The following is a 16,598-nucleotide window of genomic DNA, read 5'->3' as shown; positions in this document are numbered from 1 at the left end:
TACAACACAGTCATTACCATTTACTCAAAACAAACAGGAATCAATGAAGTAGGTATGTAGACTATCACATTACATGCTATTAAATAGGCTCTGAGTATGAACACTATAATCCAGTCTCAGCTGAAATGCTACACACCTCTCTCTTCACCCCCCCACCCGGATCAATGAGTGTTCAGTCAAGGACCAGAAAAAGAGAAAACAGAAATGAAAGTCATTTCATTCATAGTGACCGTTTTGCTACCAGCATCACCACACACACAAACACACACACCATCCCCATCTCCAAATGTTCTGTTCTTGTTTTATACCCCTGATTTACTAAGATACTGGCCAGTTAAAGTGATCGAAAGGAAGGAGGCCTGTGGTCCTTGTGGAGAAATGGCATCACGAGTCATGAGGCTATTACAGTAGCACTGGCGGAGGGGGCCTGCATGTAGTGCTGACTTGACTAGGCAATGCAGAGTGAGCAGGGTAAGAGGAATAGATGGGAGAAGAGGAGGAGGCATGGGGACTGCACAAGCTTTCTCTGAGTCACACATGCAGACATTCTTCATCTCTAACTCGGGGTGCGAGCTCTCATGACCCCTTCCTCTTTCTTAATCTCAGTGAAATGGGGATTCTCCCACTGTTATGTGGTACATTGCTGCATATCACACCTGACTGCAAACCACCTTCCACTAAATGGCCCTAGCCCGGGTGCAAGGTGTAGAAAATAATAAATAAGATATCTATTGCTTTCACCCATCATTTCGTCCTCATTCTTCAGAAGGGTGAATTAAATGTAGATATCAAAGGGAAAGCCTGCAGCGGAGCATACCAAAGTGAAGCACAATAGGGGTGACCTTTAAAATAAAAGGTGAAAAGAAAGAACAAAAACGCTGTTTTTGCTCAGACTACGTCATTAAAACATCGCTTTAAACCCGTACATTTTCTTTCGTAAACAGTCTGTGTCGAACAGTAAATCATTAACCTTTTTTTTTACTGCGCCCCCCTCTCACCCTGTCAGTGATAGGTTTTGTCCGTACGACCAGTCAGGTGATATTTTCCGCTTCGCCATTTTGTACTGCTGCGCCGGGTATTTATCGCAGGAGTCGTGACTGTTTCGTTTACACTGTTAGGTTAGGCGACAAGAAGGTTCCTTCTTAGTATAGTCGCTTCAGCATTTCAATTCCGTGGCCTTCGACAGGTTTCGTGAAGTGCGCTTTTTGACACACCAGATATAATTAATTTTGTATATTTAGTTTATTTTTTTTATACCGTAAAACGTGAGAAAGAATGTCGTCTTCCGAAGGCCCCGAGTACGCCCCGTTCTTCTCAGCGATGGGTGCCTCTGCGGCGATGGTGTTCAGCGGTAATTATAAAAGGATTATATTTCATATATCAATTATTATTTAACCAGTGGTGCAGTTTTCTTTTGCAGCTTAATCCTTTTTGTGTGTGTGTGTGCATGTGTCCCAACGCGGCGATCTCAGCCATAGTACTTCTTTCCGAGCTAAGTGTGAGGGCCGTCCGCTATCGTGGCAAAGCTAATCTCGAGCAGTCGTTTATTTAGACTTCGCTGGTGCAGCCAGTGATTGTTGGCGTGTTCCCAACTTGCTAATTTTTAGTTTGTATTTCTTTGTGAATACAATTGTCACAGCTAGCCTTCCCGCTTCATCATGAGACTGCGAGGACTAGTCAAAGCTAGTTGACTAGCTGATGACGACTACAAAAGTTAGCTCTGGCGTTAGCCTGTTTTGTCTAAAGCAAAAGGCACGAGAGAGGAAGGGATGCGAACATATACGATCGTGCCAATACTCTATTCAAATAAAGTAGTATTATGAGACTGAGTTGTAATATGGTTCACTCGTAACACAGCCTTTTGTTAGGGTGCTTCTTTTAGGCATGTTGGGTTGATTGCCACTTTACTCTAAAATGCCACCCTGCTGCATTAAGGCTACAAGGGTGTTGAGTAATAAGTTGTAGGAGTTGTATTAAGAAAGGACGCAATTTTAGAAAGTGAAACTCGTAAAGCTCGAGTTTTTTCGCTCTACATAAACGGTTTGAGTTTTGTTTGTAGCGTGTTATCGAAATTACTGGTTGGTTGAAAACCTCTTTCTTACAACTGAGCACTGGAAACCAGGATCAGCTGGTTAACTTCCTTATTGGTGTAAGGAATGACACAAGATCACATGATTATCACATGATGAGCCTTCTGACTCGGAAATGCCATCTGGGTATTTATCTTCTTACACGTTAACTTCAGGATGTTAAAGTTAAGAAGTCAGCAGGGAATTGTTTTAAATATCAAGTCATTGTTAACTAGTTTCAACAGGACTGGTTTCAGGGCTTTAAGATGGAAAGTGGGAAGTAATATAAAAAGTGAACTTTGATACCTGCTTGTTTTTTTTATTACAGGTCACAATTGTTTTATGGACTATTTCCTAATTTAATACTTCTCTTCCTTTAATTTGGTGTAATGGCAGTAATGTTTTTCCACACTTCAAAAATAATTTCACATTGACAAAGTTTACAATCATGCTGCAACAGTTAAACCACCAAGCCACTAATTGACCAATTTACAGAGTTGTAACTCCAGGCATGAGGGAGCTCTGTCATATTTATCTTGTTGATACCTTTTTTTCAAGACATCACAAGATCTGTGAAAAATTGGCATTTTCAGACCTCATCATGAGATTTCATGAGCTGCAGCAATTCAGATTCAAATATGATATAGTGAGTGCAAGTAATAAGTAATAATGCCCAGCGATTAATCATGTGTTATATGTAATTGCCCCATGTTAGAATACTTATTATTATTTTTAAGTCTGTGATGGTGAAAGAGTAACAAGTGGGACACTGCAGAGAAGAAAGGGGGCTCGTGCTTGCATGAAAATGGGGACTTTTTATGAATCGAGCTTCAGCTTTGAGCAGTCTAATTGTTCTGTGGTTTCATTAACAGGAATTGTTGCCTGTGCTTCTGTGACATCAATCACTGCAGTGTACATGAGCTCTAAAATAGTGGCTGCCATTTAAGTTTATTCTCAACATGTTGTACTTTAAGGGGTTGGCTAAAGATTCTTACAATAGAATATTTTAAAATGTTTGAACGTATCTGCTGAAATAAGTGGATGCCTTGGTTTTTAATAACGGCACTTGGCGTCCTGCTGTCACATGCTGTGAGTTGCAGCAGTGGTGTCAGGTGATAATGAATTGTTTTAGTGATCTTTAGCTAAGAACAGGTGATACACTCAGGGTGTTACAATCTGTGGGACAAGTAGCACTTCTCCTGTGGCAGCATTCTTTCTGTTTCTCCTCCTTCATGAATCACCACAGCACCTTTTCTCTCTGCAGAACCAATAAAAATAAAATGTAGATTTATATCCTGATTGACAAACCTACTGATTGTGGGGTTGATGCATGTTCATTGCTTGAAAAACTGCTTCTCTTGCGCTGCAGTAAATTTTCGATTTCCTGCAAAGCTTATTTTTCTTTTTTCTGCCTAATCATTTTTAGAAAGTGATTTTTAGTTACTTGACCTTTAATTAACATTTGCGTTATTTCTCTGTCTTCCGTGTTGAGAGATGATTGGTGATGGCACATATAGGTTCTAGACATCCCCCTCAAGCTTCTGATGCAATATATCGGTCAGGGCAAGTCTTAGTTTTCACAACCAGCATCTTTTCCTTTCCACGTTGCAGCTAGAAGTCCTGTTTTCTAAGACTGGTTAACGGTTTTCGAATGAAGAAATTGCAGTTTCATGTTGAATTTCTTTTCTTTCCTCAAAACCAGTGCTTCCTCATTTATCTGCATTCATGGCAGACGGATGGGCTGTCTGCTGCGTAGGCATTTCGCATGCAAGATCATCTCTAGCTGCAGGCACCTCCTGCTCTGACAGAATAAGACGTCATAAGGGCATCCCATACATAAAATATTCTGTGGGTGGAAAGGAGGAAAAGCACTTTACCTACGCTGCGGGGATTAGGATTAAAATCCAGAGGTTTTTCTTCCACACCACTGTAGAAACCATTCTGCCACACATCAAACTTTTAATCATCAGGACAGAATAAGAATGTTTATCAGCGCTCACCTGTCACGCTTGAGTAAGGCCTAATAGACCAAGAAAGAATAGTCGAGGGATTATATTACTGACTGTAATGTATTACACTCACTGATGATGGACGGCTGAATTTTTCTAAACTTTTAAATAGACGAAGGCTGAAGTGTGTTAGCATATTGCCCTGTAGTCATTTGGTTTATCAATATAATAGTTTTCTTTTGGGGAAAATGCTTTAAACATCGCTGCTGTCTCAATCAGTTTTTATATTGAAGCACTTCGGTCAGTGTCACGTCTAATTTAAAGCATTTACACCCCCGGCTGAAAGTTTGGCACCTCCAAAGTCAAAATGAAAAGTAAAACTCTTTTTCTCACTTCTTTTGGTTCTTGCAATTCTCACAAAAAACAATGCCCAGTCATACAAAGACACATCTGAGTAGATGAGCAGGAGTGATTTAACCTCTAGTGATATCATCAGTCTGATGTTAAATCAATATAAGTAGTGAGGGGGTTGTGGGCTGGCTGCCATGTGCACATTTGTGGATTGGCCTGAATCTCCTTCCTGTCTGTCTCTAGATCTGTTTGCCAGATATCCTCGCAGCTAGTTTTATTTAAACTGACCAGAAAGCCATCTCTCCAGGCTCTACACAGTGCAGGACACCTCGGGCTGTGTTTACCAGGCTGTCTCCAAGGATGATCTCACAAGAGACTTTTCAGATTTAATCATCATCTGCGTGTTGGCTACAGAGAGCCAAGAAAATGACATTGTCAGGGCATTGGTTTTTACACCACTGATATGACAAGGTCAGCTTAAGATCATAGTGGCCTCATAAATGAGATGTTACAGATTTACACTTTTTTTTTTTTTCCCCGTATTCTCAAATATTTTGTTACATGGGATTTGCCAGCTTGGTAACAAAATTTGAGTGCAAAGGCTGTATTGAGCAATATTGTTGAATTTGTGAAAACTGAAAATTTCCCAATAAAAATGTGAATGTGTTTATAGCCAAAATGGTGGCCCATACAGAATGTAAGCAGTGTGTGGTCAGAGCTTTGAGCTGTTTGCTTTGAAGTGAATGAACAGGTTTGCATTAATGTGCACACACCTTTGACAGAGGAAACCTTGTCAAACCAGCCTCTCTGATTCTCGACCCTCTTTCAGCCTTTTGTTTGTATATTGAGAAATGAGCCACATTGACCTTTTTTTGTCAGGCAGAATTATGACTTGTTGTTAATGGATGTCTTTTCTTCTATATTTGTTTATACTATGCTTTTCTAATTTCGAAACGGGCAACTATTGATTTTTCTTTTACTCTGCTCCTGCCGTCAGACTTGATTGTGTGTGACGCAGACGGTGCCTTTGTAAGTCACAGATCAGCAGAGCTAAATTCGCTGGTGAAGCTTTTTGTTCTCTACGTCCCCCATTACTTTACAGCCTGACAGGCTAAAGATGTTACACAGCAGATGTTGCAGGGTTGTGAATAAATATGTATTCACACTGCAGTTTTGTGTGTGTACTGAAGCCCAAAGTTCTTCAGAGTGTGATATATACAGCTCTGCAGCCTAATTCTGAAATAACATTGGTTGAATGAGAATACATATTTAATTGTCTAAATCTGTATTTGTAGAAAATGTTTTCATTGGTTTCAATTTGAAGGGGAAAATTTCCCAAGTAGAGCCATGTTGGATTTTTAAAGGGAACAGAAACTAACAGCTGTGTCGTTGCTCAATCTCCTGTTTCGCTTCTGCTTCATTATTCAGCTCTGCCTTCTGGGTTCAGTCATCTGTCTACCAGCCCATTGTGACCTGTGCATTGTAGTTTATGTGCTCTAGTTTGCTGTGTTTTTATTTATCTAACTCGTTATCATTTCTGTCATTCCTTACAGCCTTGGGAGCAGCCTATGGCACAGCCAAGAGCGGTACAGGTATTGCTGCCATGTCTGTGATGAGGCCAGAGCTCATCATGAAGTCAATCATCCCTGTGGTCATGGCGGGTATCATAGCCATTTACGGCCTGGTAGTAGCAGTGCTGATTGCCAACAACACTGCAGAGAAGCAGTCTCTTTACAAGTGAGTTCGCCTGACAAATTATTTTCTATAGATGCACAATTTGCAATTTTTCTTTTTCTTTCTGAAAGACTGACCGTCCAGTTCTGCTTTTAGACAATTTGGATTTCATTGTGTGTACTCTAATTTGGAATATTCAATCATTAAAGGACGTTCTTCCAATCTCGCTCAAAATAATGAGTTCTGGGATGGTGAACAGGGCAAAGAAAAAGTGTCAAGTCCCTCATTATCTAAGGCCAAGTCACACAAGTATAAAGACGAGATATATGTATAAAAATATATAAAATTTCAATCAGTTGGTAAGCAATTGCTGGCAGGCACTAGGTGAAAAAGGCCATTTGCACCAAAAACCACCTTATGATTGCTTTGGTTGCTGCATTTTCCAATAATTTCATGAACAACTCAGACTTCTCTGCAAACAGTTGCCAACCAGGAGCCAAGTGGTGGTAAAACTTGAACAAGTGCAGACGTTTTTGGTTTCTTTCACACTTTTCAGCCTTACTACCACTTGGAAAGTAGTTGGTTTGGAGAGAAGTCAGCCTCTTCCATCTGAACCTTGGGCAACCACGACAACCTGCTAGCAACCAAATCAATCACAAGCAAGTTTTCAGTCCAGCACTGTAAGCCTGTTTCACCTATCACCAGCCAGCAGTCATTCGCTGGCAGGTCGGATATCACATTTTTCCGTAGCAACCTGTTTCACGGTCGCCAATCTGTTGCGGGGATAACTGATCAAGACGGACAATTATTCACACTCCATATTTATTATAAATATTAAGAAATATTTGTTCCAAACATCCTTGATTTCTATCTTAATTCATTTATTCTGTGTAATGCCTGACAGTATGGGCAGTGTGCAGTATGGCCATATACAGGGAGCTTTACCAGAAAAAGTAATAAGCTATTGAAACTGCTTTTTTTTTTTTTTTTTTTTTAAAGAAGTAAAAGTGTTGTGGGGTTTTTTACGCACTTCACTGAGTAACGCACATGATTTGTTTGTTTGTTTTGTTTGTTTGTTTTTGTTACTACACAATGGAAAGGTATAATGATCTGGAGATGAACACCACATGATCTACTTTGGTTTTTTTTTTGTTTTTGTTTTTTTAAATTTCAGAATGACTTTTACTCAGTATCATCAGACTTTTAGCTGCTCTGAGTGTTTGCCTGGGCTATCGAGTCCCTTGCTATAAGGAAAGTCTGTTAATTGAAAAAATGGGGAATGAGTCATACTGTTGAACTGAGATTCAACAGTATGACTCAGTAACTGGGGGGAAGAATCAAATGAACATGTTGGTGATTGAATAAAATGTTGCATTGGTTACAGCTTGTAAAAGAAATATCAGCTTTTCGGGTCACTAGACTTGTATCGAAGGACAGGCTGTGATTAGTTACATTAGTCTTGAAGATGCTCTGATTTGTGTCAACTTCAAAGGTTAAAGCAACATCTTTGTGCTAACCACTGTCTGTGTCTCTCTCTGTGCAGGAGTTTCCTCCAACTCGGAGCTGGGCTGAGTGTGGGCCTCAGCGGACTGGCAGCAGGTTTTGCGATCGGCATTGTCGGCGACGCGGGCGTGAGGGGCACAGCACAGCAGCCAAGGCTTTTCGTGGGCATGATCCTCATTTTGATTTTTGCTGAGGTCTTGGGTCTCTATGGGCTCATTGTTGCTCTCATCCTCTCAACAAAAGGTTAAAAAGAGAGAGGAACGGGTTTGGGCGGGGGATTTTGGCACGCAAGATGAAAGAAGTGATGCAGGAGGGGTAAAAATAAATTAAAATGGCTCCATAAATATGGTCTTATCTCAACAATGTGTACAGTCGTCCCAATTTGATAGTCAACTTGTAAATGCGCAATGTAGTGATTTGTCTGTCTTGTGTGTGGGTGTGTGCGTGTGTTTAAAAACAACTGTATGATGAAGATTCCTTTTCTCCCTCCACTTATTTCAGGCTTTGAGGCCAGCTTGGCCTCTGGTCTTAGAGAGCTGACCAAAGGGCCGTACAGCTTTTCTTTTTTTCCCTCTCCTCCCATATCAGCCTGGGAGTTGACACAGTTTCTGCATTAATCTTGAGGATCTATTTGTAAAAAGAAATGTGTATGGACTAAAAAAAAATTTTTTTTTTCTTTTTCCACTGATTTTATTTATAAGAAATTGTTCTTTGAACTGTTTAATGCAGCAAAAGTCTCTTAATTCCCCAGGATATATACATATATAAATATATAGACATATAAATATCTATATAGATAGATTTAATGCACTGTGGGTTAATCGTGATAAGTGGTTGGAATTCCTCTGGACGTAATTCTTGGTTTAATAATTAAGATTGCCTTTAGTATGTTGCTGGTGGAGTGGGAGTTTTATGTGTAGCTGTATTCTAATCATTGCGAACATTCTCAAACTTCAGTGTTTTTCCTGTAGTACTGCTGTTTGCATTAAAAGTGTGTGTGCCCTGTGTTGGGGTCTCACAAGTGTAATTTCCACATTTCATCTCCTCTCCATCTTATTCACCTGCCCCCTTCTCCTCCCCTCATCCGTGGATGTACTTCATCTCTTCCACATTCCAGCCGTAAGAATCCTGCATGGGTTTTAGTGTTTTGTTGCTGTTGGAATATGAACCTGAAGCACAGGCTGGTTTCAGAAGATTATGATCCAGATCAAGAATCAAGACTTATGATATCAGATTTAAATAATATCATTGCAAAAAATGAGGGTTAAATGGTGTTTGGGAGATGTGTTGTAGGATGTAACAGGGAGATTAGTATGCAAAATTCGACCTAGTTTCCTACATGGACTTGACCAATTTGATCTGGAGTCTTGTTTTCTGAAAATGGTACTGCTGCTGACGCATTTTACCGAAGCACCAATCGACAAACCTGTATTGTCACTGGTATTGAATTTATCCTGATGTGTCGACGTGAATGTTTTCACAATTGAATTAAAGATTCCAACTTAGATTTGACTTGCGTCCAAACACACAGACTGTAGCGTTTTCAGTACTCCATATTTTATTGTCGTTTAAAGCCTCTCTTGGGCAGCACAGCTTACCATCGTATTACAGACCAACATACAAAGAAAGGTCAGCTGAGTTGTTAACAGTAGTTATCTGGAACTAAACAAAGGAAGTCAACACTTCTCATGTAGTTTTCACAGCACAACTATGCAAAATCTGTCTCAGTCAGTTTGTAGGCTGTTGAGCAAAGTCTGACAAATACTGCTAATGGCACTGAAGGTGGCACTGTCAGGAAATGACTGTGTGAAGTCTCTGCCCTCCTCTATACTGGCGCTGAGAAGAGGATCCAATGGCACACAACCTGAAATGAGTGAAAAGAGATGACTGATCCCACATGAGGTTAACTCTTAATACACATCCCAGCATCCTCTGTTAGTAGTGCAACTCAAATTAGTCATTGATGAAATGTGCTATAGTTTTGTGTGCTGGCTAAAGCTGGCGACTCAATGCCACTGGTGAGCTGATCGATCTGCATTATTGATTTTCACACAAAGTGGTTATGCAGTCAGGAGAAATTATTGAATTATCTATTCATCTGAGTGACACCTACTGATCAGTTATGCATCATTCTTTTGAACAAAGTGTCTGCATAGACTTTAAGCAGCATGGAAGTGATGGAAAACCCCCAGAATCATGACTGGTGGGTCAGGAGTGACACTTCCTGCTAGTGTACTGAGACACCTTGTGGCTGCATGCTAGCATTACAAGTAATTCACTGCTGTGACTCTCACCTAGAAACACAGACCCAGTCGTTTTGGCCAACTCTTCACCACCACCCTTTGAGAATACATTGCTGCACTCCTTAAAAAAAAACGAAAAAGGTAATGATTAAAATAAAATCAGGTTATTCTAAATGGAGAACCAAAGAACGGAGATAAGACTAGAAGAGTGCTAAATAAACACAGTTTGGTGAGTAAATAACTGAGGACATATTAAAAGGAGCACAGTGTCTGATAAGTTGTATATTTCAGTAGAACAAATAAACAGCAGCATAAAGGCTCACTCACAGAGCAGTGTGGACAAACAAATCCACTCATGTTCTCTACGATCCCCAGGATCCGTACACCTGTCTTCTTGCAGAAGGTGATCTCTCTTCTCACATCACCTGTAGATACTGCCTGTAAGAAAATACATGACCAACTTACTTTGAGTGTCATTCATAAAAGAGTGTTTTTATTAGCATGCATTAGGTGGTCCAGCAGTTCTGTCTGTAATAATGACCCCAATAAAAGGAATATATGACAACATATTTTGGTCTTTGCAGAAAATACTACACAAGAGAGGTGCAGTGATGGCCAGTGTTCTTATTTACCTTACTATACAAAACGTGTGTTTTTTCTTGCCTCATTCTGATATGTACCTGAGGGGTGGTGACCAAAATGGCTCCATCCACTCTGTGCTTCTTAAGGTTTTCCAGTACGGACAAATGCTCATCTGATGTCCCGGGCGGTGTGTCCACCAGCAGCACATCCAGCTCTCCCCAAGCTACATCTGACACAAACTGACCAATCAAAGCTGTGGGTAAAGCACATGCAGACATGGATAGGATGAATGGTAGAACAAACTTGAGCTCAACAGCAAAGTCTTCAAACACTGGGCTGGTGATGCAAACAGTCACATTGCACAATTACTTAAACTTAGTACTGTGAATGCACACAGGGTTGGAGATTCTTGGGAAGCACAGGGTGCTTGTTTGTGGTGCTCTTCAAGACCTCAAAGGATGTCTTGAAGAGCACCTTCACAGGTCTTGTACAGTTCAAGCCTTTCAGATTAGTAGTCTAGCAGATACCGTTTTTCTTGGGACCCCTCCACACCACAGCTTCATCTGGGTCCTCCAATAGAAAGCCAATAGACATAAGGGCCAAGCTCTTCTGGGTGTCAGTGTATACCGGCACCCAACCCGAGTCACACTGGTGCACGTCGGGCTGGCCCATACTCAGCATACGAGGAATGCTTGGCCCACAGAGGTCAACGTCGAGGATGCCAACCTGATTAAACCAGAAGTTCCTGAATGAGCTTCCCATTTGTATGAACATAGTCAGGCATAGCAAAACAAAACAGTAACACTGATGGGTGATTTCTCCATTTAAAAAAAATAATGAATCCAATTAAGCATTATAATGTGTTGTAATATAACAGCATGGTGGTAGGGCTGTTCGATGTAACGATATCGGATGACGATACAAAAACATATGTCGTTTCATTTTATGCTATCCTTTGTTTCGTGGTGTCGCAAAATAAACTGTTTACGGTAATATTTTTTCATGTTTTGATGGTCACTGTAGTGGCTTTATTAAAGTTCTCTCTTTCTCTTATATTTAATATAACCACACTATGGACGGACAAGCCCCTGTTTTTATGCGTTGTGGTTAGCAACAATGACGGTAACACCATCGCGTGTCCGCTTGTTTATCTTCCACATAAACCTTTCACAATAAAGCTCAAGATCCTGTTGAGACTTTTCAAAATAAACTGAATCACGTGAAAGAGCAGATTATTTACGGATGAGAAGTAAAAAAGAGCCGCCAGGTGCTAAAAAATAAACCTTAGACTCAAACGTTAGAACAGGCTTTTCCCCACAGCACTCCGTGTAATAAACACTCACAAAGAAAACGGTGGCTGTTACAACTTGTGTCTAAAAATGTATAGTTTCATGCATCGGTTAAAACACTGGACTCCAGCTACATGACGCGCAGCTGGAAACACTTCCCGCAAGATGGAGCTGCCCGAGATTCACAGAATTTACAGAAAATGTTACATTTTTGTGATTTATATCGTTATCGGGACGATAGATGTCTTATATCGGGATATGAGATTTTGGTCATATCGCACAGCCCTACATGGTGGCATATCTTGACATGAACTAAGCTCACCTTCTTCCCAGCATGCTTCAGGGCCAGCGCCAGCTCTGTGGTGATGGTGCTCTTTCCCACTCCTCCTTTCCCTGACAGAACCAACACAACGTGTCGGACCTGGCCCAAGTTTCCATCTGATTTAAAAAGCAGAAAAAAACTAATAAATTAAGGCTTTATTAGTTTAAATTTAAACAAGCTATGAGACACTCTACCTAATCTGGAAATAGGTTTTAGATAGTGCGGAGGGCACGAGCCCAGTTCACAAGTTCAGCATCAAGTTACTGTCGTTACAGTGCACAGTAACTATATAATTATACATGTTTATTACAAACTTCACTTTTCTAAGGCGATGAAGGCCTTTTACTGAGTATTGAACGACACGGTGGTTAATCCTTAGCAAACGACAGTCAAACATAATCTGAAACGGTCAGTTAGCTTCTGGTAGTTAATTGGCTAAATTAACCGTCAACTACCGTCTCCTAGCATGACAATACACAAAATATATGATAATTAAAAACTGCAGGTATCTGCGAATACTTTTGTTCGCCGGTAACTTCGACTTACCATTAATTTCTTCCATATTTTGGATATCAAATATGCGCACAGAACATGAGGGATCAACTTCCGATATAGTCACGCAGCACCTATCCAATCATACAATACATCCTACATCCAAGTCCCGCCTTTCTTTAAACACAACCAATAGGTTTCTGAAGGGTAGTGCGCTGCATTCAAGAGCGAAGCAAACGTTCAAAAACACAGAGTAAACACGCCCTTGACTGCATGACAATGGTGATCATTATTTTAATCTGGGTCGAAATCTAGAGTCCTACCACGCCAATTTTTTTAAATCTTTGGTTGAGACTGTTATCTGACCAGAAAGCAACAGTTTTAATTAAATGTCGTGTTTAAAATACTTTACTTCCTTTGACTACGATGACCTGGATGACTGAGAACCTTCACAGACACTTTACTTCTGTGTAAACGCTTTTTGGAGAAAAGCAGAAAAAAAATGCTTTTATTAACGTTGCTGTTGACTGGGAACACAAAAACAAACCACAGAGCAACTTGTTGGGACGGATGAATATGGTTTATAGTTTTTGGGGTTATAAGACTTTATTACGAGAGGAGTGCCAAGCCCATTTTAGAGAAATTTCGGAGTGACGCACAACACCCATGCCCATGGATTTGATTTTCCTCTCTAGCGTTCTCTCTTTTTCTTAAATGGATCGTATTGAAGATGTGTTTTCACAATTCGTCTTTCCATTTAAAACACAAAACTTCGCCTGAATTGGACGTGCACACATTTTCAGCCTTTTTTTCTTTGTTTTTTGTAGACATACAGTGTGGGGAAAAATCTTAAATAGGAATGTGACGGGGGGGGGGGGGGGGGGGGGGGGGGTAGATTATGTAGTTTATGTGCTCTAGTTTGCTGTGTTTTTATTTATCTAACTCGTTATCATTTCTGTCATTCCTTACAGCCTTGGGAGCAGCCTATGGCACAGCCAAGAGCGGTACAGGTATTGCTGCCATGTCTGTGATGAGGCCAGAGCTCATCATGAAGTCAATCATCCCTGTGGTCATGGCGGGTATCATAGCCATTTACGGCCTGGTAGTAGCAGTGCTGATTGCCAACAACACTGCAGAGAAGCAGTCTCTTTACAAGTGAGTTCGCCTGACAAATTATTTTCTATAGATGCACAATTTGCAATTTTTCTTTTTCTTTCTGAAAGACTGACCGTCCAGTTCTGCTTTTAGACAATTTGGATTTCATTGTGTGTACTCTAATTTGGAATATTCAATCGTTAAAGGACGTTCTTCCAATCTCGCTCAAAATAATGAGTTCTGGGATGGTGAACAGGGCAAAGAAAAAGTGTCAAGTCCCTCATTATCTAAGGCCAAGTCACACAAGTATAAAGACGAGATATATGTATAAAAATATATAAAATTTCAATCAGTTGGTAAGCAATTGCTGGCAGGCACTAGGTGAAAAAGGCCATTTGCACCAAAAACCACCTTATGATTGCTTTGGTTGCTGCATTTTCCAATAATTTCATGAACAACTCAGACTTCTCTGCAAACAGTTGCCAACCAGGAGCCAAGTGGTGGTAAAACTTGAACAAGTGCAGACGTTTTTGGTTTCTTTCACACTTTTCAGCCTTACTACCACTTGGAAAGTAGTTGGTTTGGAGAGAAGTCAGCCTCTTCCATCTGAACCTTGGGCAACCACGACAACCTGCTAGCAACCAAATCAATCACAAGCAAGTTTTCAGTCCAGCACTGTAAGCCTGTTTCACCTATCACCAGCCAGCAGTCATTCGCTGGCAGGTCGGATATCACATTTTTCCGTAGCAACCTGTTTCACGGTCGCCAATCTGTTGCGGGGATAACTGATCAAGACGGACAATTATTCACACTCCATATTTATTATAAATATTAAGAAATATTTGTTCCAAACATCCTTGATTTCTATCTTAATTCATTTATTCTGTGTAATGCCTGACAGTATGGGCAGTGTGCAGTATGGCCATATACAGGGAGCTTTACCAGAAAAAGTAATAAGCTATTGAAACTGCTTTTTTTTTTTTTTTTTTTTAAAGGAAGTAAAAGTGTTGTGGGGGTTTTTACGCACTTCACTGAGTAACGCACATGGTTTGTTTGTTTGTTTTGTTTGTTTGTTTTTGTTACTACACAATGGAAAGGTATAATGATCTGGAGATGAACACCACATGATCTACTTTGGGTTTTTTTTTGTTTTTGTTTTTTTAAATTTCAGAATGACTTTTACTCAGTATCATCAGACTTTTAGCTGCTCTGAGTGTTTGCCTGGGCTATCGAGTCCCTTGCTATAAGGAAAGTCTGTTAATTGAAAAAATGGGGAATGAGTCATACTGTTGAACTGAGATTCAACAGTATGACTCAGTAACTGGGGGGAAGAATCAAATGAACATGTTGGTGATTGAATAAAATGTTGCATGGGTTACAGCTTGTAAAAGAAATATCAGCTTTTCGGGTCACTAGACTTGTATCGAAGGACAGGCTGTGATTAGTCACATTAGTCTTGAAGATGCTCTGATTTGTGTCAACTTCAAAGGTTAAAGCAACATCTTTGTGCTAACCACTGTCTGTGTCTCTCTCTGTGCAGGAGTTTCCTCCAACTCGGAGCTGGGCTGAGTGTGGGCCTCAGCGGACTGGCAGCAGGTTTTGCGATCGGCATTGTCGGCGACGCGGGCGTGAGGGGCACAGCTCAGCAGCCAAGGCTTTTCGTGGGCATGATCCTCATTTTGATTTTTGCTGAGGTCTTGGGTCTCTATGGGCTCATTGTTGCTCTCATCCTCTCAACAAAAGGTTAAAAAGAGAGAGGAACGGGTTTGGGCGGGGGATTTTGGCACGCAAGATGAAAGAAGTGATGCAGGAGGGGTAAAAATAAATTAAAATGGCTCCATAAATATGGTCTTATCTCAACAATGTGTACAGTCGTCCCAATTTGATAGTTAACTTGTAAATGCGCAATGTAGTGATTTGTCTGTCTTGTGTGTGGGTGTGTGCGTGTGTTTAAAAACAACTGTATGATGAAGATTCCTTTTCTCCCTCCACTTATTTCAGGCTTTGAGGCCAGCTTGGCCTCTGGTCTTAGAGAGCTGACCAAAGGGCCGTACAGCTTTTCTTTTTTTCCCTCTCCTCCCATATCAGCCTGGGAGTTGACACAGTTTCTGCATTAATCTTGAGGATCTATTTGTAAAAAGAAATGTGTATGGACTAAAAAAAATTTTTTTTTCTTTTTCCACTGATTTTATTTATAAGAAATTGTTCTTTGAACTGTTTAATGCAGCAAAAGTCTCTTAATTCCCCAGGATATATACATATATAAATATATAGACATATAAATATCTATATAGATAGATTTAATGCACTGTGGGTTAATCGTGATAAGTGGTTGGAATTCCTCTGGACGTAATTCTTGGTTTAATAATTAAGATTGCCTTTAGTATGTTGCTGGTGGAGTGGGAGTTTTATGTGTAGCTGTATTCTAATCATTGCGAACATTCTCAAACTTCAGTGTTTTTCCTGTAGTACTGCTGTTTGCATTAAAAGTGTGTGTGCCCTGTGTTGGGGTCTCACAAGTGTAATTTCCACATTTCATCTCCTCTCCATCTTATTCACCTGCCCCCTTCTCCTCCCCTCATCCGTGGATGTACTTCATCTCTTCCACATTCCAGCCGTAAGAATCCTGCATGGGTTTTAGTGTTTTGTTGCTGTTGGAATATGAACCTGAAGCACAGGCTGGTTTCAGAAGATTATGATCCAGATCAAGAATCAAGACTTATGATATCAGATTTAAATAATATCATTGCAAAAAATGAGGGTTAAATGGTGTTTGGGAGATGTGTTGTAGGATGTAACAGGGAGATTAGTATGCAAAATTCGACCTAGTTTCCTACATGGACTTGACCAATTTGATCTGGAGTCTTGTTTTCTGAAAATGGTACTGCTGCTGACGCATTTTACCGAAGCACCAATCGACAAACCTGTATTGTCACTGGTATTGAATTTATCCTGATGTGTCGACGTGAATGTTTTCACAATTGAATTAAAGATTCCAACTTAGATTTGACTTGCGTCCAAACACACAG

General features: G+C 40.4%; 3 protein-coding genes across 3 annotated transcripts; 2 read left to right on the top strand and 1 right to left on the bottom strand.

Annotated features, from left to right (window-relative positions):
• Positions 1-1,050: 1,050 nt before the first annotated feature.
• Positions 1,051-9,058, top strand: LOC147323170 (V-type proton ATPase 16 kDa proteolipid subunit c-like). Its single transcript, XM_086303373.1, has 3 exons — positions 1,051-1,351; positions 5,923-6,106; positions 7,587-9,058. The coding sequence occupies exons 1-3, from the start codon at positions 1,276-1,278 to the stop codon at positions 7,792-7,794; spliced, it is 468 nt and encodes a 155-aa protein (XP_086159499.1). The 5' UTR covers positions 1,051-1,275; the 3' UTR covers positions 7,795-9,058.
• Positions 9,059-9,086: 28 nt separating this feature from the next.
• Positions 9,087-12,682, bottom strand: LOC147323169 (cytosolic Fe-S cluster assembly factor nubp2-like). The gene is made up of 7 exons (XM_086303371.1): positions 12,529-12,682; positions 11,983-12,098; positions 10,899-11,097; positions 10,470-10,624; positions 10,117-10,227; positions 9,841-9,910; positions 9,087-9,410 (listed from the first exon to the last, which is right to left on the bottom strand). Exons 1-7 carry the CDS (start codon positions 12,542-12,544, stop codon positions 9,271-9,273), a joined length of 807 nt encoding a protein of 268 aa, XP_086159497.1. The 5' UTR covers positions 12,545-12,682; the 3' UTR covers positions 9,087-9,270.
• Positions 12,683-13,370: 688 nt separating this feature from the next.
• On the top strand, positions 13,371-16,579 carry LOC147323168 (V-type proton ATPase 16 kDa proteolipid subunit c-like). Its single transcript, XM_086303370.1, has 2 exons — positions 13,371-13,629; positions 15,110-16,579. The coding sequence occupies exons 1-2, from the start codon at positions 13,382-13,384 to the stop codon at positions 15,315-15,317; spliced, it is 456 nt and encodes a 151-aa protein (XP_086159496.1). The 5' UTR covers positions 13,371-13,381; the 3' UTR covers positions 15,318-16,579.
• The last annotated feature ends 19 nt before the right edge of the window (positions 16,580-16,598 follow it).

This window comes from Aulonocara sp. 'chitande type north' Nkhata Bay, linkage group LG8, assembly GCF_057382095.1.
Source record: "Aulonocara sp. 'chitande type north' Nkhata Bay isolate Kocher_YH1m ecotype deep benthic linkage group LG8, A_spYH_male_GT1.1, whole genome shotgun sequence".
Lineage (NCBI taxonomy): Eukaryota > Metazoa > Chordata > Actinopteri > Cichliformes > Cichlidae > Aulonocara > Aulonocara sp. 'chitande type north' Nkhata Bay.
The sequence above is the reverse complement of the archived record's forward strand: the minus strand, read 5'-3'. Positions and strand labels throughout refer to the sequence as shown.